Consider the following 25,150-nt stretch of genomic DNA (forward strand, 5'->3'; position numbering starts at 1 on the left):
CCTCTTCCAGGAGGGTGAAAAACTGATGTAGTGGTCACCCAGTACACTCTGTTCAAGCAAGACACCCCAAGGGATAGCTGAACCGGGTTCTGAATAGCTCCCAAGACAACGACTTCCTCTGCTGACTGGTCAGACAGTTGAATAAGAGAGAAAGAAGGTTCTAGCTTATTTAGACCATGTATATGAGGTTCTCTGTTCCAGTGATAGACTTTATACCAGCTAACAAAGAGCAAAACAAATTTGAATTATTTATTAAAGTCAACAAAATTAAAAATTTTTAGCACTGTTCTCCACCCACATGTATATGCAGAAAACTCCCAATCATCAGTTCCTTTGAAATATGCCAATGGTATGAAAAAAAGTTTCCCATTCCAGCTAAAATGTTCTACTTCAAATACTTGTAGTGCAAAGAAGCATCAAGAAATGATTTGAGCTTATTTGTGTGGAAGTCATTTTCAACTTAAGAAGGAAGCTGCTGGAGAAGACTGAGAGAAGCAGAAGCCATATTTGAAATTGAGAAGAAACAGTTATATGTAGTCCAATTATTTGAGAAGTTCAGCCTAAAATTGTGAGGAGTCGTTCCAAATTTGTTGAAAGGCATCTATTTGTATCTTATCTTCTTTGGTGAAGATTTCCAACTTCAAATGGTGGAAACAGGGAAAGATGGAAATACGAAAGATGCCAAAAGGATTACGAGCTTAGGAAGGCACCTCTGAAGGTACCCTAGACTCAAAGTAGCGGGCAGTACTATCCTTGTAAGCAATCAGGTGTAGCTCTTGCTGGAGGTCCTGCAGGGGCAATCCTAAAGTAACCTAGGCTGACCACTGGACACGCAGCTGTCAACAGTAGTCAATACCTAAAGTGGACCCACCTACACCAGCGTGATGAAGCCGAGCCACCAAATCCATTTACAGAGAAGTCAGCTTCTGACAAATGAAGTGGCGTCAAAGCAAACATTACAGCTTAGAGGTTCCCATAGTTAATGCTCACAGGGAGCATGAAGCACCCCAGTTAGGTTTCCTAATTAATTGCTAAAATTCACAGCAAACATGTTCTTCAAATACGCTCCAGCAGTGAGGTTTCCCCCCTGCTATCCTTTTAAGAAGAGCTTGAGGGAAAATGGCAAGCAGTGGGGGACACGGATTTTCTTCATTGCTGGAGCTGCCACTAGTGTGGAATGAAAAGTGTGGGTGTCGCTTGTCTCACCTACGTGTGAGTCAGAGGGACACCCCTGAGAGTGGGTGCTGGTCAGTGCAGATCCTTTGTTCTTTTCTTTTTCTAGTGTGGTGGGAAAGCACCAGACAGCGTAAGATAATGCAATCAGGAGGAGATAGCCTCTGAGTAGAAGGAAGCAGCCCATGTGGCAGAGGACACACGTGGCATCCTGACACACCGTCAGGTCTGGCACCCAATCTTTTCAAAATCGCACACTAAATAAAAAGACTGTGCCAACATTTTATTACGTCCTCACAAATTCATTGAGCGCTGTGTCCCACACAGCCACCGAGAGGCAGTTTCTGAATCAGGTGTTCCTGGCCCGTCCCCTGGCACGTCTCAGCCTCCCTTTCCTCTTCCCAAACACGGGCCTGGCTGTCACCAGGGTGGCCTTCGAGCTCCTGCCCCCGTCGTCCTCGCTGGAGCTGCTCGTGCTCACGCCCGCCTCCTGCCCTCCTGCGCGGGCGCCGATTCTCCGCTCCTCAGCAGCTCTTCTCCTTTGCGTGTTCCTCAGAGGTGAACCTTCGGCATCCTCACCTGAAGAGGCACCAGACTCCGAGAGGCAGGCCTCCCCCAAAAACCCACCGCATTCGTCCCCACCTCTGGGCCCCGACAGCCTCCCCCTCTTCAGGCTCGAGGCCGCCTCTGATTTCTCAGCGAGGCTTCTCTTCTGGGCTTTGCCCTCTGCCTCCTCAAGCATCTCACTCTCTCTCTCCATAGCAACAGAAGCGGCTTCCACCTCGCTGGCTGCTTCTTCCCTTTCCTTCCTCAGCATACACGTCACAGCTCTGTTTAGTCTCTGGCTCTTAATGCGTTTAGCATCTTGCTTCTCCTGCTGAGCCAGTCTAAAGAATGAATCGATTCGGAGCTGTGTCTAAAATAAAATAAGACAATAAATCAGACAAGTAAAGTTTCTAAACCACATGAACAAGCTCTGACTTGACTGCTCACGTTGGATTACTACTCAGAGAATGCTGATTCACATCCCCAAAAGCCAGTTCTCTTCCGATTAATCACATGAATTTCAGTGATTTCTAAATCACACTGAAAGCAATACCTACACTAACTCTGTCGACTAAGTCCTCCATCCACATCTTGAACAACAAATTTCTGAGGTACTCAAAGAGCATCATGGTAGAGAGCAATAAAATTTCACTGGGCTTGTTTCTAAGTTCTACATCTCCTTCTTCTAAAATATTCTAATCACATAATACCTCCAGGAGGCAAGTTCACAGGATATATTAAGAACTTCAAGAAATATTCATGCCTTGGGAAGATACTCTTTAAAAAGTTAAATGTGACACAAGTTTTAGGCTTAATGTTCATCACAGCATTATTTACCAAAACCTTAAAACTGACAAGCAAATTGAACTAATTCAAACCTCGTTAGTGAAATGCATACTGGTCATCTGAAATTATGAAAACTATGCAGTGCACAGAAGAAAATCTCATGTGAATAAGCAGGGTGGGAGGAAGGCTGTATCAAGATGCATGTATGGATGGCAACAAATAAATGTAGGAAAAGATGAACTGCAGCATAAACCTCTAATTTAGGAAAGGTCAACAGGCAGTTTTAATCCAGTGTGTTCACTTTCTAATTATGAAAATAAACTTATGTTAAGTTCAATAGTGTGAAGGGAGAAAGTATTACAACAAAATGGATCTCAAGTGGAAACCAGTCTCTTTCCCCGCTGGACGATGCATGCAGTAGGGAGAGGTCATCAGACAAATAGGAGGGACCCCCTGGAAATGCTCTTTACAGCGTTTTTGTTTTTGTTTTTGTTTTAAGTGAAATTAACCAAACTTAATGGAACTTCACTTGATTATCTTAAACGATATTATCTCATTTCTGCTAAACAGTGGACGCATGTGCTTTGTGGAATGCTTTTCTGGTGGGCAAAGACTTGCTTTACATGAGCAGGAACATGTGGACAGAGCAAGACTCAGTCACTTACTCATGGGAGAGGGTCCTACAAGGCCTCTCCTCCTCCAGATCCTCTCCTACTGAGGTACTACATTACTTAGCTTATACTACAAAGATCTATGTACAAACCGTAAATTAAGAATTGATTGTAATTGAGAAGCCCTACTAACCAGAACTGTTCTGGACTGGATACTTCCTAAGCTTTTAAAAAATGACAATAACTCCAAAAGGGTAATATATTTAATCAGAAATGCTTACTGTAAAATTGATTATTATTTCTTTCAAAGTTGGAATGAATAAGAAAGGACATACAGTCCAGCCCTAAGAGAGATACTGTGAAGTGAAGTCTAAGTCCAGTAAGTCTTTTTCTATTTCCTCAGTTCTTTATCTAAAATATCATTTCAAAATGTATGTTGCATACCCAAAGAATTAACTGGCTAATCTTCAACAGTGCCAATCAAAGCCCTACTAAGTTCACCCTTCAGTGTGAAGTCAGGGAAAGAGCCACCCATTTACCTGCTGGACACTCAGTTGCTTTAATACTGGAAACAGAGATTCGTCCGTCTTCGTCCTGTTCCAGCCAAAATACCGCTGGCAAAATATGCAGGCAGTTAAGATTATAAATGCGTCAAAGGTACTTCAGAAGTGATAAGTAAAAGACCCAAAGAACTGACCCTTTATTCCCTTCCACAAGAATTTCATATTTAAAACATTAAAGAAGTAAAGATAAAAAGATAATAAATTATTCCAACATGATCATCTGCAGTGTATTCTTTCCGATTCTGTAAGGCAGAAGAAACTCCACCCTCATCTTAGGTCTTCAGACTTGTGACTATGAAAAGCCTGACCTAGAATAAAACAAGTTTCAGATATCTTTCCTACAAGAGGAAAAAATAAGCTGTAGCTAGATTAATTCTACCTGACAATTTTAAACATCAACTGAAATTCTTATTCAAGTATACAGAACAGAAAACCAGCAATAAAAGACAAAATTATCTGGGGCATGGGATGTGGCAATGTGGTACAGTGCTTTCCCAGCCCTCTTGAGGCCCTGGGTTCAAACCTCAGCAACACAAAAAAACCATCATCTTTCCTTTTCTCCATAATAAATAATACTAAGTATGTGTTTGTGTCTGTGAATGCTATCATGGCTATCTGAAAGAAGGTCCTCTTTAATACTGAGAGGGAAAAAGCAACTAGAAGGAGGGTCTCAGGAGAATGTGTATCAGGGAAAAATGATCCAAGCTCCGATTCAAAAGTTTTGGACACACCCGACTACAGCTCAATATCCCTTATGCTCTCAGAGATTCAAGGATACTCTCTAATCTTGTCCAGATCGGGTTTCCCCCACAGAAACGAGCCCTTGGAGTCATCCACCACAGGCCTGAGGTAAGCATCCGCAACCGCCGGGTTAGGGAAACCAGGTGAGAGTTGCAGCTTCCGTAGTTTTTTCTTCACTTTGGTGTCATAGGGATTGGGTCTTATCTTCTTATTTTTTTGTGCTTCATGCCACCACTCTCTAAAAAGGCAAAGGAAACATTTATAAAGCAATGAGACAGTGTAGTGCAAGCACTGCTGGTAAAGAGCTAAATGTGGAGTTCAGATATTGAAAATTCAAGTCCTAACCCCAATGCAAAGTGAATGATGTATAGAACACTAATTGTATTGCTTTTAGTATCATTAACCATAAGGAAGAGTGCTAGGAACACTGACTGAATGACTGCTCTGTGCTTGGTACCGTTCAATATTTTACCTACCCAGTAATCAACCACATAAGCAGAGTCCTATCATCGGCCTCACCCAGCGAGGAAACCGAATTCAGAAAGAAGACACTTGCTCAAGATTTTGTAGCTGGAAGTGAAAAGCCTCACCCAGAGCTTTCACACATAATTACATTATCACGAAAGTCACAATTTCTTCAGGCCTCCTGCTCAGCAGTAATAGTAATATTCACCTCTAACAAAATGCAATGGTGGATCCAAGAGTATTCAATAAAAGGTGAAAATGCCAAGAACACGACAAATTTTACAGCTGCATAACAAATTAACATAAGGCATCATATCATTTTTCCCCCAGAGAGGAACAAACATATAATGGAAAAAGGCCAATAGGTATAATAAATAATAATACAAAATATTATTTCTTATGTGTTAAGCAATGTTCTAAGAAAGAAATGGCTATTTTTTCTTTATATTTTATCCATTTTACAATTTTTTCCATTCTAATACTCATCTATTATTTCTTTAACTCATCTATTGTGGTTAAAGAAAGTCACAGATTTTTTGACATTCTTTCCATAAAGAAGTGGGATCAGGGGGAGGTTCAGGGGAATTAATTGATTTAATTATATTATATGCATGTATGAAAATGCCACAATAAAACCCAGTATTTGTACACTTAATATGCTCCTATGAAAAGAAAGAAGTGGGGCCAGACAGGAAGTAGCACTGCTGGGCTAGGAGACAATTCTTTCCACTTTCCCCTTCCTGCCTCTTGGAACACCTGCTCTTGTGAGCAGCCACCAGGCTGTGAGAAAGCCCAAGCTCGTGAGAAGATCCATATGGAGCGGGTCCAAGGACCCAGCCCACAGTTCTGTCTAGGCTCCCAGCTGACAGCTAGACCACCTGGCCAACATGTGTGTCAGCTACTTAAACAGATCCTTGAGCCCAGATGAGCTGTTCAAACAACATGGAGCAGAAAGAAAACACACCCATGGAGCTGACTAAACTTTAGACTCATGAGCAAAACCAATGACTTCTACCACTTGAAGCCACTGAGATTATAAGGAAAAATAAAAAGTATAGCATTAGGAAAAATAAACAGCATAAAAGTTAAAAACATAAAAATAATCCTCACCAATCCATGGATTCAATGGAATACATCTGACCCCGACTCACCAAAAAAAAAGAAACCACCTATATCCCAGTGCCACTGCTTCACGTCCTCACTGATGTTAAGAAGCAGTCATGGAGTGGTGCCAGCCTGTTCCACCTCACGACACACGAGTGCCATCTATTGTTGAGAAGACTAACTGCAGTCTCTGTTGTGGTATCAACACACACACACACACACACACAAATAACAACAATAATAATAATGATAATAATAATAATGATCTATCTTTATCGCTTTTATAACCCTGTTTCCAAGGTTGCACTGGGGAAACGCCCTCCGGCCTGCCACCGCTGCTTTACTTTTGATTTTCATCATGATTGCCAGCTAGGAGAATGTGCTCAGCACACTGTGGGCTCATGGAGCCTAAAAGACCACTACTCCTTAAGCAAGAGGGCCAGACACTTAACATCCAGGACCAACAGTGGCATCTGTCAATCAGTGTCGCTGTGGGAAGAGAACAGGGAGAAGGGACAACTGTGATGAAACTGAAGGATCTGTGTGCAGGAGGGGAACTGCGGCTGCTCTGCTCTGCTGCTTTGGACTATGAGGGAACCTTTGCCCCTGAATCTAAACTTTTTGTGAAATCACCCCACATTCAAATGTTGGTGGACAGTTCAAAAATTAAAGCTCTATAAAAGTACACACTGCATAAATCAAACCAGATGCAGAGGACTACACAAAGCCAGATGGTCCAAAATAGCTCCACTTTAAAGAATGATTGACTAGTCAGAGTCTGGCAAGGAGTTTAGGAGAACAGAGAATCAAGGTCACGCATCCATTCCACTGGCCTCCCACCACTCCTCCACATTAACTCTGCATGCATCCTGAACCCCCGAGTCATGCAGGGCCCAGGCTGCTCCCATCTTCTCTTCAAGCTTCTAGAATACCAAAGACAGAAACTGCTAAAGCTGACTCTAAGAAGTATATAACACTGTCCCAATCTTGTTAAAAAAAAAAAAAAAGTAATTACAATGTACACTGAGTATAATGTGCATAGAAAAATTAAAAATTACATAAACCAAGATGTTTAAAGTAGGTCTTTTTAATCCATACTTCACTAACTGTTATGTGCTTATTTCATCTGTATAATAAAGTTACTTGTCATTTTTCAAGTTATTTACCTATCTTGATATATGAGTTACCTAGTAACATCCCTGATATATAAATTTCATCAACAATAAGAAAAATATGGGAAGAGAGAAAAAGAAAGCATTAAATAAGATACTCTGGTACATGTGTCAAGTCTGAATGTAGGTCAGCACTCATTACTACAATTTCTTATTTCATTCCAGTGACTCTGATCACTGGTTCTCCAGACCAGAACATCCCCACATTTTCCAACCACAGGACAAAGGAGATATAACTGGATAGAATACTAAATCATTACCGTCAATGTCAGAGGATGCTATCATGTCCTGTGATTATGCCAAACACATAGAACCGTACAATTAAGGGGATGAATTCTATGGTGTGTGCATTGTACTTCAGAATTTTTTTTAAAGAAGATGCCATTGAGGGAAAACCTTAAGATAGAACTGTCTTTTCTTTCTTTGTCTTTTTTCCCCCTTCTTTGCAGTGTTGGGGCCCCACGCATGCTAGACAAATGCTCTACTACTGAACTACACCCCCAGCCCAAGGAAAGAACTCCTTCCCAGATGTGCTGACGACTCCCACCATCTCAGAGTCACCAGAACTAGGAGCTGATCAGCACAACTTTGGGGTCTAGACAGAACGAGTTTCCACCACTGCACACAGCACAGAATTCCAAGGTGAGAAGGATAGCAAGCTGCAGGCCCCTCAGAACACTGACCACAGCAGTCACGTTTGATCCTCTGCACCCCAAGGGCATGGGAGCCCCTCATCCTTCATATCCCCGAGGCCTGCACAGTATCTGACACACAATCACTACTCAATAAATACCTGAATGGACGGAAGGGCTAGTACATTCCTCCCTTGGGACCAAGAAAGCCTGGTGCCACTCAACAAGGAAACTGACTCTGACCTCATGAGGACTCCAGGGGCTCAAGCAACACCTCCTGCTATTCTCTTGGTCCACAATGATCTGTGACAGCTCATGACTTAAGAAAAAGTTCCATTTGCTAGAATGGGTGGGTATTTATGCAAAAATCTGAATTAAAAAACTAAAAGGAACTTACGAGAACTTTAGGAGAGGTTCCAGGCCATGTCCAGGGAATTCATTGAGAATTTCCATGGCTGTTACACAGCCTACAGTTGGTATTCCTTCAGTGTAATCACTTCCAAGCAAATAGGCCAAATTTATTAATTTGTTCCGGTCCAATCCTCCAAGAGTAACAATTTTAATTTAAATATTTATTACATCTATAAACATCTAATTACATAAATATTAAACACACACACATACATACACTCAACAGTCAAAAATATCCTTTTATTATCTAAAATAGATTTTTCTTAAAATGGAATTCTGTTCAGATTTTTAAAGTTTCCTCTACTCTCACAGCTTCAAATTTCCTCTGTATGCTGACCTTCAAATTTAACTAATCTAGCCTGGCTCTCTCTCAACCAGTCACATATATTCAGCTACAAGATCAGTATCTCCACCTGGGGATCCAAATTTTGGATCCTGGGCATCCCAAATTTGACACACTGCAGCCTGAACTCTTCCTCTCCCAGCTCCACTCCTCTTCCTCAGCCTCCCTCATCTTACTGGTGGCAGGTCCACAGCACAGGCTGCTCGGGATGGCAGTCCTGACTCCTCTCCCCTCCCACACCAGTGGCCCCGCTTCCTCCTCCGGGGCACCACAGGGCCTTGATGGGGTCTCCTACTCTCCCAGGGTAACTCCTCCCACTCATGCTGGCCTCCTTGGAGCGGGCTTCCACCTTGGGGCCTCTGCACGTGGGAGTCCCTTCCAGTGCTTCTTGCCAAGTGAATCAGTCCAGAGCACCTGCCTATCTCCATAAGGCCCTAAGGTTACCTATCAACACGGCTTCTCCCGACAACGACTACGCAACAGTGCGCGCGCTCAGTGACTGCGGCCCTCCTCTCCCTTTGCTGCTCTCTTTCCTACACAGCGGCACCACCAACTACCGCCAACTGTCAAATTATGACATACACGTTTGCTTATTATGTTTCTCCTAGGAGACTGCTTCATCCTGTTTCCCTTTCGTCAAGAATAACTGGCATTCAGGGCTCACTCAGTGGGTGTTTGCAGAAAGAATGAGTGACCAACACCAGGACACCAGCAGGCTGTGAGCATAAGTCACTCCACCCACTTCCTCTCTCCCATCCTGGTTCACTCTGAAGAGCTGATGATTAGTCAACTAACCAGGTCAGATGATTAAGCTCAGAAAAGACTTAAACATACCAGGACTTGGAATGAAGTCCAGTTTTCAAAATCCTATTTCACCACATAAGCAAAAGATCACTTACATGAAAACTTGTATGCACCTAACCATTTCCAATAAGGCATCAAATTAGTTCCCTAGAAAGAAACAATTCATAAGGCAAAATGCAAAGGTAAATTCCAGAAAGCAATCATACCTAATTGGTTGTGAAAGTCCACATACTGGTAATATTCTACAAATTTGTTTTTATTGAAAAAGTTCTTATAGACGTGCCGTGCTCCAAACAGCCAGATGTCACTATCATCGGTGATGGTTCCAGAAGTCTGGTCAGTGAGGTCTAGAATAGCACACTGCGCCTCTGCCTCCATGGGAGCTTCGATGTAGGGAATGCCAAACAGGCGCAGAAGCTCCTGCAATTAGACAGAGCCACCCCAGGGAAATGCACACGGGCCGCGGCAAGCGGGGCAGGGCTTCAACATGCCATCCCAGCCTTCCCTTGGGAGCTAAGGAAGGGATGCAGAGTCCCCAGCCAAGGAGCACACCTGGCTCTCCAGGAACATCTGTCCCGTTACAGTGGCAGCGATCCGCTCCTGCTGCTGCTTCTGAGCTTTCAGAGAATTCTGTTGCGCTAAGAGGTTGCTCTCCAGGGCTTCCAGCTCCTCCTATGGAATAATTTTTCATTTGTAGATAATTATAGTAATAATGCAATTAAGTTCATTTGTTACCAAAAGCCTGTATTTAGTCTGACTGAAAATATCAATAACAACTTCTCCTTATGAAGCATTCCACGTAGATTTCTGAGCAAGTCTCTGTAATACCTCAAGTTCCCTTACTAAGTCACAAGAAAAGCAAAGTCTATCCCAGACAGTCATCTAGATAGAAAAGAAGCCATCAACAGGAAGATGCATTATAAAGAGCTAATGAATTTTCGTCCAACAAGTCCTTAAAACTCAAAAGTCACTCAACTTGGCTTTTTAGCAATAAGTTAAAAACATGCTACATTATTACCAAATTAATATCTTGCCATTCATTGGGGGAGTCCTCTGCTTCCTGTTCAGCTTCTTTGTGTGGGTCAGTGTCAGAGTCCTTGCCTTCTGGGTTTTCCTGAAGAAGACGCTGGGTGCCACCAGGGGCTTCTCCCTCCTCAGTTCCTCTTGATTCCTCTTCACTTTGTTCAGAGGGAGGTTTGGAAGCTTCAAGTTCCTCATCACTCATCACACTCTGCACTTCTATGAAGCTTCCTATACAAAATAACAAGGTCACTTCACTTACAACTGAAACATTAAAATTATCCTGAAACCTTCAATACCTTTCTGAAGAACCTGAAAAATGTTGTGCCCAAAGAGAAAGGCTGAATTTAGTAGAAAACATGCAATTAATGTTACTACTAAACAAATTCAATCATAAATGCCTGTAACTTCAAAACACCTTTTCAATTGAACTGTGTTCAAAGGTAGAAACCAAACTCTCTAAGATTTGTATATTAGCTTTATATAACTATGTCCTAAGTTACCTTACACTGTATAAAAATTTTGAAAAGGAAAATTATTAAAGTATAGATTGTTAAATATGGTTATATGCCATTTCACTATGAAAAGAGTAAATAAAGCTGAAAGAATCCTGGGTAATAAGAGAAACAGCCCTTCCTCTTCCACGTTCCTTCCCTCTTCTCTTGTGATCTTTTCTTAATAAATACATATTGGTTCCGTCCTTGCTTCAGGGGAGGGGGATGGCAAGGTCTGTCCAACCTGTGAGGAGACAATCAAAACAAAAGGAACGGGCCGAGGAGGAGCCAGTGGGATGGGGAGATGATTAGAGATAAAGCAAGAAGCAGCAGATAGGTAAATATAGTGAAGATAATGGGAGGTTTCTCACTTTTAAGAAAATTATAAACACAGGGGAGGTTAGAATAAACCCTGAATGTTGGGAAATACAGGTATCACTGTGAACACAAGGAGTTTAACACAAAGACACAGAAATAAATACAGATCTGTGCACACCATGTGCATCTGTGTATATATACATAAATGTAGCTCCTGGCTCCGTTGCTGAGGGAACAGTGAGCACTCAGCACCCTTCCAGCTCCCTGAAAGACGAAGGGGTTCTTGGGGAAAAGACCAGGGTCAGGGCACAGATAGTGCAAGACAGGCCTGGAACATCTATGCCAGAAAGTCAGGAAATACTCAAAATGTACTGGAGAATTGTCAAAAACCACAGGAGCCAGCTTGAAGAGGGGCCCCACTGGCCAAAGCTGGGACGACCCAAGCAACAAAATACACTGTCAGAGTATCCGATTGTAACTCATTGAATAAAGCCGGAATACAGGAGTCCATGCAGAAAAAAATAATAGTAAATGGGGAGAACAGAGAGATCTTCCTTATATTTGAGTGCCCACTAATAAATATATCAGGAGTGGCTCAGTTAGAAAGCCACCATTTGTAACATAGCTACAATTTACACAGATAAAATTATCAATGGATGCTAAAACAAGTAGCTAAAAGTGTGTTCAGGGGCACAGTACTTCCTAATCACAACTGGGAAATCATGACTTTAGAATGTAGAGGCCCAACGGACACCAGGACACAAAGTGAGAGTGCATTTGTACAGAGATCTTCATTATTCAGGGTTACGGTCTATAAGGTTATGTGAACAGTAAACTGGCAAATAAAGAATCATAGCTCCTAGAGGGAAACAGGTCTATATATATGAACATACTGCACATACATTATCTTCAATCCTAAACAACCCATCTTGGCAGATTGTATTTTCTCCATTTTACAACAAGGAACGAGGTTCAGAAGTGTCAGGTAGCTTGCTAGAGGTTACCCTACTCACAGGTGCTGGAGCTGGGATGCAAACCTCTGGGCTACTACTTCTGTTTCTACTACACTGTCACCCCACTGTTCCCACCCTCTGGCCACCTCTGCAGCAGCACTGAATCAAGGCAGATCTCAGTGGGGAAGAGTGTGGCGACTGAAACTCCCACACCCTGCAAATTTTGGCAAAAGACAGTAAGTACTGATTCTGGAGTTACAAATAAGTTTGTACCAATGTGGCAGCTACACATGATGAGTACAAGCAGCATAACTGCATAAAGAAATAGATACATATATAATATCCGTGGAGAGAAAGCCTAACAACAGAGGCAGACAAAGTAAGAAATGATAAAACAAATTTAAAATGCTTGTCACTGAGGTACTGGGCAAAGGAGACCAAGAATTAAGGGAAAGTCTCAGCTTTGCCTTCTCCCACTACAGTGCTCCCTCCCTGTAAAGCCAACAACAACAAAGTTTAGCAAAGCAGGAGAGATGAGAACAGCAGCCCTAGCTGTGTGTCCCTGTGAACATCGTTTCACCTCTTTCTGGTTCCTCATCTGTAAAAAGCAGGATAGGGGCTGCACTAAGGGGCCTCTCGGTTCCCACACCCCCTCTGCCGCTCTGAAGTAGCACAGCACCTACCATCAGATTCACTTTCTTCAGACTCCATTTCCACTGGTTCCAAGGAATTCAGAACTGAAACTAGCTCCTGGCCCGCGGGTTTAGTTGTCTCGCATTCCTGGTTGGTTTTGGGGAAATTCCCATGCTCTGCAGCACTTGAGGGTACAATATTTTCTAGGTTACCTATTGCCTCTGAAGGGACACTTACTGTGTCCCTCCTTTCTTGCAAAGTGCCAATGCCAGTGACCTCGGCAGGATTTGCTCCACCTTCTCTTTCTTCGTCGCTCGACAAAGCAGAGGAACCATATCCACTCTGGGATGGGCTAGCACCTGCCCACAGCTCGAGCTCCTCAGGATGTGTTTCGCTCTTGGGTTCAAAAGCTGCACTTGTGGGAGGTGCCTGTGTCAGTTCCTGTCCCGAGGGGAGCCTGGGCATGTCACTGTGTGGAAGAGGACCCCTCTTAGCCTTGTCCGTGGACTCAGTGTTCATCTGAGAGACTCTGTTCTCCGTGTGAGTGAGTGACATGTGTTCTTCTGGAACACCAGACTCACTGCCTTGATTAACTACAGTGCTCAACAAATGAGCTGAGTCTGCCAGCTCCTCTCCACGGCCAGCGCTGGCCCCATGCTCCTCCTCGAAGTTCACGCTGGCTGGAGGAGGGCCCGTGGAGAACAGCCCTCCTCCCACTTCTCTCGCTCTAGGCCCTTCACCGTGCTCTCTGCTGGGGCTGTCTCTAAGCAGCGTCCTCACTCCTGGCCCTCCTGTCTGCATGCTGTCCCCCGCACTCACTCTCACGTCGTCGTCATCATCAAGCGCTCTCTGAATAGCCAAGAGGGTCCGTGGGGATACGGAGCCTTGGTCTGCTGCTGCACTCCTCTGGTCATGCTGCCTCAGAGCCCCACTCTCCAGCTCCTCCTCCGAGCTACTGCCTAGCATGGCGGCTTGCAGAGCGAGCAATGTTCTTGGGGAAGGAGGGGTGGCATCGGGTTCTTTCTCTGGCTTTGGGTTTTCAACAGGTGATGACTTCATGTCAAAAGACATGTTGTGCATTTTGCTGGAAGAAGGAAGACACTCCGAATCCACTTCTTCAACTTTCTTAGCTTGAACACCTTAAGAGAAAGTAAAACACTTCTCACCACACAGTTTCACAGTGTGACCATAAACTTCTAGTAAGATGACCAAGGGAATACTGGTTCCCAAAAATGAAGTTAAAAATTTTACTAAAACAGCAACTAATTGTTAGCTAACAGGTTAGTTAGTTACATAGCAACTCAGTTCATTTTAAATTGGGTTGGCACTGGGTTCATCCATTAATAGCTACATAAGTTGGACTTCATTACCATTATCCCGGGCTGGTAGTTTACTGAACTCAGAGCCACTATGTATTTTTGGTTTTTGACTGTTAAGATACCTTTTATCAAGATGTAGTGTGAAGTGTCCTCAGAGACCACTCTCCTCGATTCCACCTCCTTCAGAAAACCCCCTTCCTCTTCATACTGCTTCTGGATTTGTCCTGAGTGCTGCTGATTCATTTCCTTTTGGACATTTTCTATGTGCTGGTTTAGATAGTTTTTTTTAAGCAAGCCTTTGAGTTGGTACTGTGAAAAGTCATTGGATTCCTAGTGGCAAAATTTACAAATGAAATTGCTGTTTTACATTTAATACAGATAATATTCCACCCTTCCCCCTCAAAAAAGGACAAAGAATAATTGCCTGTTTTCACTGGTGGTAGTTTCACATTATACAAATACATTTGTTTATTTTATAGTACTGTAACATATTATAAAAATAAAAGTTGAACATTAGGAAAGACTATACCTGCCTTTTTAAAAAAATAAATCTTTAAAACAAAAGAATTAGGGGCTGGGGAGATAGCTCAGTCAGTAGAGTGCTTGCCTTATAAGCACAAGGCCTTGATCCCCAGCACCCAAAAAAAAAAAAAAAAAAAAAAAAAAAAAAACATTACAACTGATGTCACAGAAATCAATAAAAAGGATCATAAGAGACTACAATGAACAATTAGGTACCAACAAGTTGTATAATAGAAGAAATGTATAAATTCCTAGATGCATACAATCTACCAATGCAAAATGAAAGTCTAAAACAAAAGAATTAAGCAAAAGAAATTATGGAAATTATGGATACTGTTCACAATTTAATCATTTATTCAAAAAATATTTATTGAGTGTACACATGACAATCTTGATCAAGGCTTAACACATAGATAATCTAGATATGCAAGTAAATATGCAAGTGCCCAACCAATAAGTCAAAGTAATCACAGATACTAACAGTGATAGTAAAATTTATAAAGCTTTTCTGTACAGGGCACTCTTCTATACACTTTGATATAAACCATCTCAATTTATTCTCACACCCACCCTATGAGATATATCATTATTTCCCTTCTGCAAATGAGATTAAGTAACTTGCCCAAAGTCAAAAGGCTAATAAGTGGTAGATCTGGGATCCAAAACACAGATTTACCAAAATTAAGCTATTACCATTATGATGAGTACTACTGCTCACCCTCACTACTAGTATCGACACCACCTTTATACAATGTACAGGTGATTTAAAACCTGGAAGACTCAGCATCCCAGTTCCATCAAAATGACAGATGCAACAAGCTGCTATTCCACACCACCATTCAGTACTGACCCCAAGGTGCCACCTTGCAAAAGGAGATCAGAAGGAGGTAATGACGAATTGCCTTCTCCACTATTGCCTGCATGACCCAAATTCTATTTCCTCAAGAACTATCCAGAGAGCCTGCGTGAAATAAAATGCCTGATACACAGAAGGGGGCCTGAATATTTTCCTCTGAAACAAAAATAAATTTACTTCCGTACATCCAAAGACCCAAGGATCCCATTTTGGTTCACCTTAGTACTTTCCTATCTTTACAATTCCACATGGAAAAACAGAAGAAAGTAAGAGGAAAAGAAAAATATTCTGCCCTTTTCATACTTCTCTTATCAATTTAAGAAGTACTCAAAATCTGCAGAAATCTTTTTAAAAATTACTATGTCCCTTAGTAGGGATAATGCCATGAGATTTGCTTTAGTGGGCTAAAGGAGAACTATGGAATTTTAACTAACCATTTCACTTCTGCATTGCTTCAAATAAGGTTGTTCTTCACTTGATGAATTCTCCCCCACCCCAAGAGGGATAATGTTTAATGTCACCAATTTTGCATTTTATGCCAGAGAGCTATTCAGGTGTATGCTTAGAGAATACAGCTCCCATTAACAGTATAAAACAAGATCATGGTTGCAATTTATGAAGAGAAGGTAACTGCATGAATTTACTAATCTTTCCTTCATCATGAAATATACATGTTCTTAAACAGCAAAAATGCTTCTGTTTTATGCTAAAACCAAGGACTGAGTCATATTTGTGCATATGGTTATCCTGGACTGAAACATTTACTTTAATAAGGTGGGAAATTTACAACATAGATGTTATCAACAGGCTCCAAACCAGCATTAGAATGAATTTCTAAAATTAATTTCTTTTTCCTTAATATATGTTAATTGTAGAATATTTGAAGAAGCTTAAGTGACAAAGGAGAAAAAATTACCCCATGTGTCACTGTCCAGGCTCAATGTCATGAACACCTTGTTGCTCTATCTTCCTGTCTTTTTAAACTCTACATGCCAGAAACTAAGATATAATATCAGTACTGCTCATCAAATTTCTCTTCTAATGAAAAGTTATGCTGATGTTTTTAATTCTAAGTATTAATATACTACTGTATACTAATGTCTATTTCACCTCTGGCATTGCTTCAAACAATGTTCTTCTTCGCTTGGTAAATTCTTTCATATCAGTCAAGATTTCATGCTTTATTTCCGGGGGTAGGCTGCTGAAGTCCTCAGACTCAATATCTATTGCATGAGGATTATGGAAGAACTCTTCCTGTAAAGAGTAAAATATAACACAATGAAATTTACATTTCATACACTTAGTTCAATTCACAGTTATACTGTAATGAATTTGAGTATCAAAGAATATTATCTGCTTCACTAGGAAACTTGAGAAAATGTTAATTTTAAAAACTTGTATATACAGTACAACTTGAATTATAAAAACATTATCATTAAAATATATGCAGTGAGAATTTTAAAACACATCCACAGATTCTTTGACATTCTTGTCTAATTCTCCTCTTAAATAGTCATTGGTCTCAGGAACTGGCTTCTAACCAATAGGAAGCAACTTCCAAAGCTTGGTTAAAAGATAGCAAAGTTCCTGCCTGGAACTTTCTTCTGGAATGCTTGTCCTTAGAACAGAGCTGCCATGCTGGGGAAAAGCCCAGGCCACGTGGAGCCCACATGCAGGTATTCTGGTGGCCAGTCTCAATGAGGTCTAGCTGACAGCCAGCATCAACTGCCAAATATAGGAGTAGAGAAACTTATGGAGCGACTCCAGTCCCAGGTACAGCCTAACCGCACCTACATGGTGGGCTCCAAGACAGCAGTGCCTAACTGAGCGGATCAACACCCAGACCAGACAGAATGTGAAAATGCCCACTTCTACACCAAGGTACACAGCAAGAGATGACTAGGAAATATGCAGACATGAACACACACAAGTGCATGTACACACGTACATTTGGTGCATATTCACATACCCAAATAAAACACAGGTATTCAACCAGATGGGGTGGGGAACATGCTCTACAATATACCAAAATGTTACTCCAAGTTACTCCAGGTGGTATGCTTTCTATATTCTACACAAGCACATAGTACTATGTATTGATCGGTCATTTAGTTGGTTATAAAGAAAATGGTTTACTTTGGACAAATAGATATGCATAATGGCAAATTCTATATGGGTGAGTTTGCATTTATACACACACATATATGCACTAATATGGGTATCTACACATACAAAAACACAAAAAGGGAATCTGTGTTTACTTTTATCAGGGACTTTGATTAATTTATACTAATAATCAATAGTATTCATTTTCATGTCAACCATTTTGAATAACAAAATACATTCTAAATTTCAAAATTATTTAAATACCTGTAATGCTTGTTTCTGATCCATTCTTTCTTGCCATTCTTTTTCATCTTCTTCTTCTGAACTGAAAGTCAAGCACATATTTACAAAACCTATGATTTTTAAATCCTAAGAAGATTTTCTGAGTGCAAGATGTTGCTAGTTTTAGAGGGTAACAACAGTAAATAAGCCCACAAGACCTGGGCTGCCAGCGGTCTCCAGGTAAGTCAGCAACCGCAACACAACCTCATAGCCTGCACCACAGGGGAAGGGCAGGCTGCTGAAGGTGAACCCGTGAGAGTCAGCTCAGCCCTGTCTGGGGAGTCATGGAAACTTTTCATGTCTCCTAAATCACCCATAAGAAAATGTGGTGTCTAGCTGTGGGGTGCAGAGAGGTTTGTGGAGGGAAGTTTCCAGACAGAAGAACTAAGTTTCAGAACTATCTGAAAACAAGGAAAAGAAAGGCTGCCTGTGGCCAGTGTGGTGACCAAAAGATGAAGCAGGAGAAGTGGGCTTAAGGGCTGATGTTTAATCCTCAAGAAATGAGACGGCAGAAATGCTTTTAGGAAATGACAATATCAGATTTGGGTTTTAAACAGGCTCCATATTACGAAACAGAGATCAGGTTTGGGGTTGGAGGTCACTACAAAAAGGGTGACACCAAGGACGAGGACAGAAAGGAGCTCAGAAACTACTCCAGCGGTCTGAGAAAAGACAACTGTGCAGGCAATGGAGTCAGACACCTGGGCCAAGCCCGTGCTACCTTGTCTCCTGGGAGCCCCTGAGAAAGCAACGGGGGCTAGGGAAAAAGACAAGCCATCCAGACTCCTAGGGCTCCACCTATGTGTCAAACACGGAAGCTGCCAGGGTCAATAGGCAGCCAGAGCAAAAGGAGTTCAGAGAGCACCTGAGAAAGCACAGTCTCAGGACGTAAGCTGGCAGGACGTATGACCTTGGGGCTGAGAAGCAAGCACACCCAAGTGCCAAGTGCTCCCTGGACTGGGCAGCAAAGGTGTGGCACATGGCACCTCAGCATGATGGTGAGAGATGCAGCAGGTAGTGAGAGCACATGCAAGCAAAGTGTAAGAGAACTAGAATTCTTGTCTTCCAAACTGTAAATCCAGTGCTAGCAAAGGCTCTTCGGTAAGAAAAAGAACCATGAATCACCAAAACACAAAGACAAGTTAGCAAATGATAAATTTAGATTTTGGAACATATTCCAAAGGGTATAGAGAAGGGATATTTTAGGTCATTAATAAAACCCCACATGCCTTATCGGGTAGATAAAGCATAAATTTTTAACTGTCTCAATACCACAATGACTGAAGTAAAATATTCTTAAATAAACACTTACCTATGTTTTTCTTCCTCTTGTAAAGGTGGCAAAACATAGATGTCATCGTCTCTTTGAACTTGTGTGAGACTGGGTAGTGCTTCATTCCTGAAAAGAAAACACAACTTGGCAAACAGAGAGTACACAGAAAGTATTTTGAGTTGGTCAACTTCCCACACTGGTTACCAAACCTGCTCAAAGGCGGTGGCTTTCCCCCTCCTGGCGGGCTCTCCAGCACTGTGGGAGCTAAATACAGCCCAGAGGAAAGAAGGGGACTCACAGGGGCGGCCTTGGCCACAACCACCGCCCCCACCAGTCAGAAGAAGGAGCTTTATAAAGAACCAAGTCAGGCTGGGCGTGCGGCTTCCTGACAGAGCACTTGCTTAGCACGTGTAAGGCCTGGAATTCAATCCCAGCACCGCAAAATTAATCAATGAATGAATGAAGGAATAAAAATGTAAGCGTTGTGCCCTCCCAGCCTTTTCTCATTAGCAAGGCCGATTTTCATGGAAGAGGAACTTTCACCAATTTAAACTACCAGAACCAAGGACATCCTACTTATCCCTCTCATTTCACTCTCTATTTTCTGTTGAGAATTAAAACTAGGGAATGAGAACCATAGGAATCAATACAAAAAGGAAACATTTTTAATCTCTGAAATTACTGTAATTTCCTCTTGCCTTTTCCGGCTGAAGGCAGTTTTGATAGCCTGTCTTTTCAAAAATGTTTTCAAAAGCTTCTCTGTAGTTTTTCTGGAGTCACTGGAGGCCAAATCCTTCCTCTGCCTTCTTTTTGCCTACGAAAAGAAAGGATGCAAGATCTGAATTCAGAGTATTCATTTATTAAGAACATTTCTGTGATTTTATTTTCCACAAAATCTGGCTTGTTTGAGTTTTGAGATGCTGTCTGTCCCAGAGTTTCCTCCTCATGGTGTATCAATGAGCACAACTCAGGCTTCTGCTACATGAAGGGCACCCAGAGCTTCCACCTACTAATTATTTAGTATCTGCGGGGAATTATTAGCTACTTTCAGGCTCTTTTAAATGTTTTTCAATAGGGCCCAAGAAGTTTAAAGCTTGATATATAATCAAATAAATGTTTCCCAAAATGAATGACTACATAAATTCTTTAAAATGCTGTTATGCCAAAAAGGATTTTTATATTACTTTTTTATACAAATGCATTACTTGTAACTCTGTTCCTCAACATCCAAGATTCTGTCAGAAGAAACCCTAAAATGTATAGAAACATCTTAAAAAGAAATGTCCAACTAGGGATAAATGGGACAGTCTCTGGACTTATGGTTGAAATAAGGCAGAAACAACCCAGAGATCCTCTTTTCCTCTGTAATCTTTCCAAAAAAAGACTTAATACAGAGTATGGCAAACTAAAACATTCAAGTCTAGACATGTAGAGAGGCAGCAAATGTCCTCAAGCATTTATGAATCCTCACTTCTACCCTACATCCTCACTTGGATAATAATCTGTCTGATATGATTATAAACTAATGAGCTGATATTTTCTATATATGTCATATAAATGGCTACTATTATTTGGATTGCTTGAACCTTTTTAAAACTACTTTCACAACAATAAGGAAAATCATTCACAATCTTTTACATCACACCCAAGTTCTGCACAGAAAATCCACTTCATCACCACCTGGAACCATACTGCTGCCTCCTGAGACCCAACCCACCTTTAAAGGAAGGCATGGTACCACTGAGGTTACCAATCTCAGCTTCAGACAGGCATTTCTTAACCAGGTTTTCTTTAAGGTTCTGAGCAATGGTAGCACAGAGGGAACAAATGAGGAATACCTAAACAGATACTCTAAAGAGAAAATTCTCAAGTTTACGAATTCTACTAGTTCTAGTTAAATTTTAACATCATACCATGATATACGCTCATATACCTCTTTTTAAAAAGAAAAACTGCTTGTTTGTTAAAGATACATTTTAAAAGGCAGTTAAAATTAAATTGGCTATGTGTCAATAAGTCTTGGTATCTAAAATTCTAAAAAGAAAACAAAATCAGAAGATACCTACCAAAGTCTGCTTCTTCAACAATGGAGCATCACCATCAAATACAAAAATAGGGCGAATTCGAAAAAATAAGAGTTTGCAAAGTCGATGAAACAAAGTGAGAAGATGGGCATTTTCTATCGAGTTCCCGTGGCGATCCCGGACGCCTTTAAGGGCTTGGTTTAGCCAAATGCTGATATCTGGGAGGACTGGTAAAGGAAAGTGTGCTGGGAAAGGAAAGTGAAAGGAAAGTCCTCATTCTCCCACATTCAGTCTCCTATACCCAATAACACCAAGCACTGGACACCAAGATTACCACTCATCTGAGGTTTTAAAATGACGGGCCCTGACGGGATCTAACAAGAGCACTTAACTTTTACTTCGGCCTATTACTACTATTCACGTACTTAATTTTTATACCATACGAAGACAGATATGCCTTTTAAATAGTCTAAGGCAAAGAACTGCTTCTTTCAGAAAAAAAAGAAGAAGAAGAAGAAAGAACTATAACCTACCTAGTGATCTCTAAAGAATATTTGTAAACTAGCCGGAATTTTCTGGAGGATGATTTGACAATTCCTAACACATTCTGTTTTACCTAAGAACTCCATTTCCAGGAACTCATCCTCAAGAAGTCATGACTTAACAAGATTCACTTACAAGAATGCTTGTACATGGCAAGGAAAATTCCAGAGCAATTCAAAAGCTTTGCAACAGTTCTGCCAAAATACCAAGGAGCTCTTAAAAATGGAAGTTGAAGGAGCATGTTTAGTGACAAGGAAGACAGTCACAAATACTACTACAGGAAGTGTACCAGGTAATGGAAATATGTGAAATATAATTCCATATACAGTACCTGTAATGCTAAATGTAAAAAACTACTATGTCAGACACCAAAATATTAAAGAGTACTTATTGCTGCTAAAACTAAAGGTAATTTATGTTTTCTTCTTAGAGTTTTCATTCCAATTTTCTAACACATGCTCCATTAGAAATGCAGTTTGTGTTTGTCCACGGGAGACCCAGCACCCTGCTGCGTTCTGCTCATTCTTTGCCAGCTCCTCTAAGGCACCATGGAGGAGCTCTCTTCAGCTCTCCTAGGCCTTCTTCCTCCTGTCTGCAGCACTCTGCAGGCCTCCTCAGCCCCACCCCACACCCTACCCACCGTGCGTCTGATGCAGAATGCTCTCCTAACCCCAGATCAGACAGCCTAGTAGTCACCCCTACCTGACACCTCGAAGATACTTCAAATGGAACTCATGTGTCCACCAGGCCACTCAGGCCTCCGTCTCAGTGACTGCCACTCCCGTTCACCTGAGAGAATTCCAGGTGTCCTGTCAAGTACACGCCTGCTCCAACCACTGAAAGATCCTACCAATTCTTTCTAGTGTATCTTCAAAAAATGTTTGGACCTCAGCAATAACAGTAAAAGCCCCGTGTAGCTCCCCACTGCCTCTAGGATAACACCCAAAGTTCTCCCATGACCTACAAAAGGCCTGAATGACCTGGCCCTGCTCATTTCTCCCATCACATTTTAAACCAATAAGCTCCTTCCTGTCTCAAGTGTCTCCTCACATGCTCCTTCCTCTTCCTCTGAAACAGGTGCCCCCTCTCTCAGTCTAGTTACCTCCTACTGAGGTCTCAGTCTATGGATCCCTCTCCTAGCCTAGTTCAAGACCTCTAGTTACACATCCCAATTCAAAAATGCATTATTATGTGGCAGAAATTTTCCAATGCACTGCACATGCAGTGCTGGACAGTTATTGCCCTTATGGAGTTTACAATCTAGCAGAGAAAAGCAGAGCCTGTGAACTCCACAGCTCACCTAATCCCTATGAGTAGGGATCCAATTCAGGTCAGTGGCTCTTATTCCTGCTGTTAAAACTGGATATAAAGCTTTTGAAATATAGATTACTAAATCCCATAAGCCTAAAATACTAAGTCACAGAGACTTAGATGGGTCTTTTTTCTTACTTTTAAATTTATCATGGGTAGTGTCAATTCTCAGCCAGTGTTGAGAGCTCCAGCTTGAAATTCTTAGAGAATACATAAAATGAGACAAGCTGCAAATATTTGCATAATTTGACTTGTCTAATTCCAGAAAGTTATATAAGGCAAAATTAAATTTCTACAAGGAGTAGAAAAGTTAAAAACTGCAGCAAAGTCAAAAATCACTTCATAGTTAAAAACCCAAAGAACCAATAACTTTTAAACAAAACAACAGAATTTCCTTAGTTCTAGAGTTAGATGACTATATTTTTAACTAATTCCCATTAGTATGTACAGCTTGGAGAGTAATAACTTCATAATACACGTAAGTGCATTTTATAAATGTTAAGGTCCATAATAGAAAAAATTTAAACTGCTGATTGTATATTATTTAACAGACACTGAAATCATATAAATAAACCAGACATTCAACTATTGAGATGGTTCAAAACCACTTTATTTTTAAAGATCTAAAAACAAACTATGAACCTAGTATAATCATGGATAAGTTCTTTATTAACAAAAAAAAAATCTAAATTTCAGATGTCTGAATTCTCCTGAAGAAAAAGAAATATCAATTATACAAGTAATCAGGTACTATATATGATCTTATCATTGCAACTAGACTGACAGTTCTCTTTAGCTAAAGGACTTGTTCTTTGATAAAAGCCTAAAAGGCTCATAAAAATGACTTCATATCCCAAATGGGCCTCTTTGAGCCATCTACAAATATATAACCTAAATTACATGGTTTACCTTTCCTTACTTTGACGTCCTACCAAGTTAGAAATGTGACCTTGGTGTTTCAATAGTTTTACAAAATCTTAATTCTTTAAAAGGACGGAAATATAGAATGACCTAAATCTTAGGCTGACGTTTTAAGGTTCCTGTCAATGAAAACCATCTTTTCATCCGCTGCTAGTTCTAAGGCAATCTTTAGAATGCAATTGTATCAAGAAACCACTGGAGGGCAACAGCGCGGGTGCTTTAAAAAAACCTCCTTTTCCCCAACTCAGGGTACCCTCAACAAAAGTTCTGAAGCTGAACATTAAATACGGATATATCTGAATATTGCCTACTAGGGGAAAAGTGGCAATTATCCTATTATACGTTTTAAAATCCTCAGTGTTGCTCTTCAGACAATGGCTTCTTTCCGGTTCTCCATTAGGAAACTGGTATGAGGTTCCACCAACTTCGGGGAACCGGGGAGAGAATAGGCACTCAGTCAACTCAATAGTACTTAGGGAATACAAATGTCCAAACCTTAAAAAGAGCATCACGTGTTCACAATGAAAACATAATTCCAACGACACGAAACCAGCCAAATATGCACACAAGCAACTATCCTTAACAAGTCAACCTCGGGGACTGGGAGGAAAATCATTCACCGCACACCTTCTGAAAACTTTCCAATGTTGTAACATCAATCTCTTATTCCAAAAATCATAATTTAAAGAGTTACCGATTCAAAAGGAAAAGGTCAGACACCTGTTCACACTGCCTCCTTCTTAAGTAACTCGACTGAGCAAGACCCCGAAGGGGAGGCAAACCACCGGCTGGACTGCTCCCGGCCGACCTCCCGCCCGGGACAATCACTTTAAGATTCGCAAAACTTCTCCAGGAATTCCTTCATTGCTCAGGCCGAGCCCTCGTGTGGCTACGGTCACCTGCACTCGGCAGACGGGCCGTCAAAGCATCACACCAGGATTCCAAGGAGAGCTGCATCGCGAGCCCTGCACCCGCGGCCCCGAGGCGAAGGATACCCACGGCGAGGACCTTCCCCTCCAGTGCCTCGGGGCTGACCTGCCGCCCCGAGCACTCCAGCAGTTTCCAGAGCCCCTGGACACCCATAGCGCAGGCGCGTCCCGGATCGGCCTTTCACTCTAGCTCGTCTACAACGGTTCACGCAACCGCCCGGGACCCAAGAAACCAGCTGCCACTCAGGAGCGGAAAACAATACGGAAGCCACGTTTCCCGGGGAACTGAGCGCAT

At 41.6% G+C, this 25,150-nt stretch overlaps 1 protein-coding gene across 2 annotated transcripts; it reads right to left on the bottom strand.

Moving 5' to 3' along the window:
- Window positions 1-235: 235 nt before the first annotated feature.
- Window positions 236-25,150, bottom strand: Ercc5 (ERCC excision repair 5, endonuclease). 2 transcript variants are annotated; one of them, XM_047553767.1, is made up of 15 exons: window positions 24,922-25,146; window positions 21,194-21,369; window positions 19,826-19,941; window positions 19,167-19,253; window positions 17,837-17,897; window positions 16,577-16,720; window positions 14,211-14,418; window positions 12,820-13,908; window positions 10,370-10,602; window positions 9,904-10,023; window positions 9,558-9,771; window positions 8,191-8,335; window positions 4,458-4,658; window positions 3,656-3,740; window positions 236-2,089 (listed from the first exon to the last, which is right to left on the bottom strand). In XM_047553767.1, the coding sequence occupies exons 1-15, from the start codon at window positions 25,007-25,009 to the stop codon at window positions 1,523-1,525; spliced, it is 3,534 nt and encodes a 1,177-aa protein (XP_047409723.1). In that variant the 5' UTR covers window positions 25,010-25,146; the 3' UTR covers window positions 236-1,522. The 2 variants fall into 2 exon arrangements, with proteins under 2 accessions (XP_047409723.1, XP_047409724.1); XM_047553768.1 differs by having other exon boundaries at window positions 1,952-2,089; window positions 3,656-3,730; window positions 24,922-25,150.

Source organism: Sciurus carolinensis, chromosome 5 (assembly GCF_902686445.1).
Source record: "Sciurus carolinensis chromosome 5, mSciCar1.2, whole genome shotgun sequence".
Lineage (NCBI taxonomy): Eukaryota > Metazoa > Chordata > Mammalia > Rodentia > Sciuridae > Sciurus > Sciurus carolinensis.

Bases quoted from the DNA above. Each gene is read 5' to 3' on its own strand.
- Ercc5 (XM_047553767.1), bottom strand. From the start codon at position 25,009: ATGGGTGTCCAGGGGCTCTGGAAACTGCTGGAGTGCTCGGGGCGGCAG. The intron at 19,254-19,825 runs GCAAGAGGAAAT...TTTTCTTTTCAG, and splicing joins ACTGCCTTCAGCCGGAAAAG to GAATGAAGCACTACCCAGTC. The intron at 2,090-3,655 runs GTAAATGGGTGG...ATTTTATTTTAG, and splicing joins AGCAACTGAGTGTCCAGCAG to ACACAGCTCCGAATCGATTC.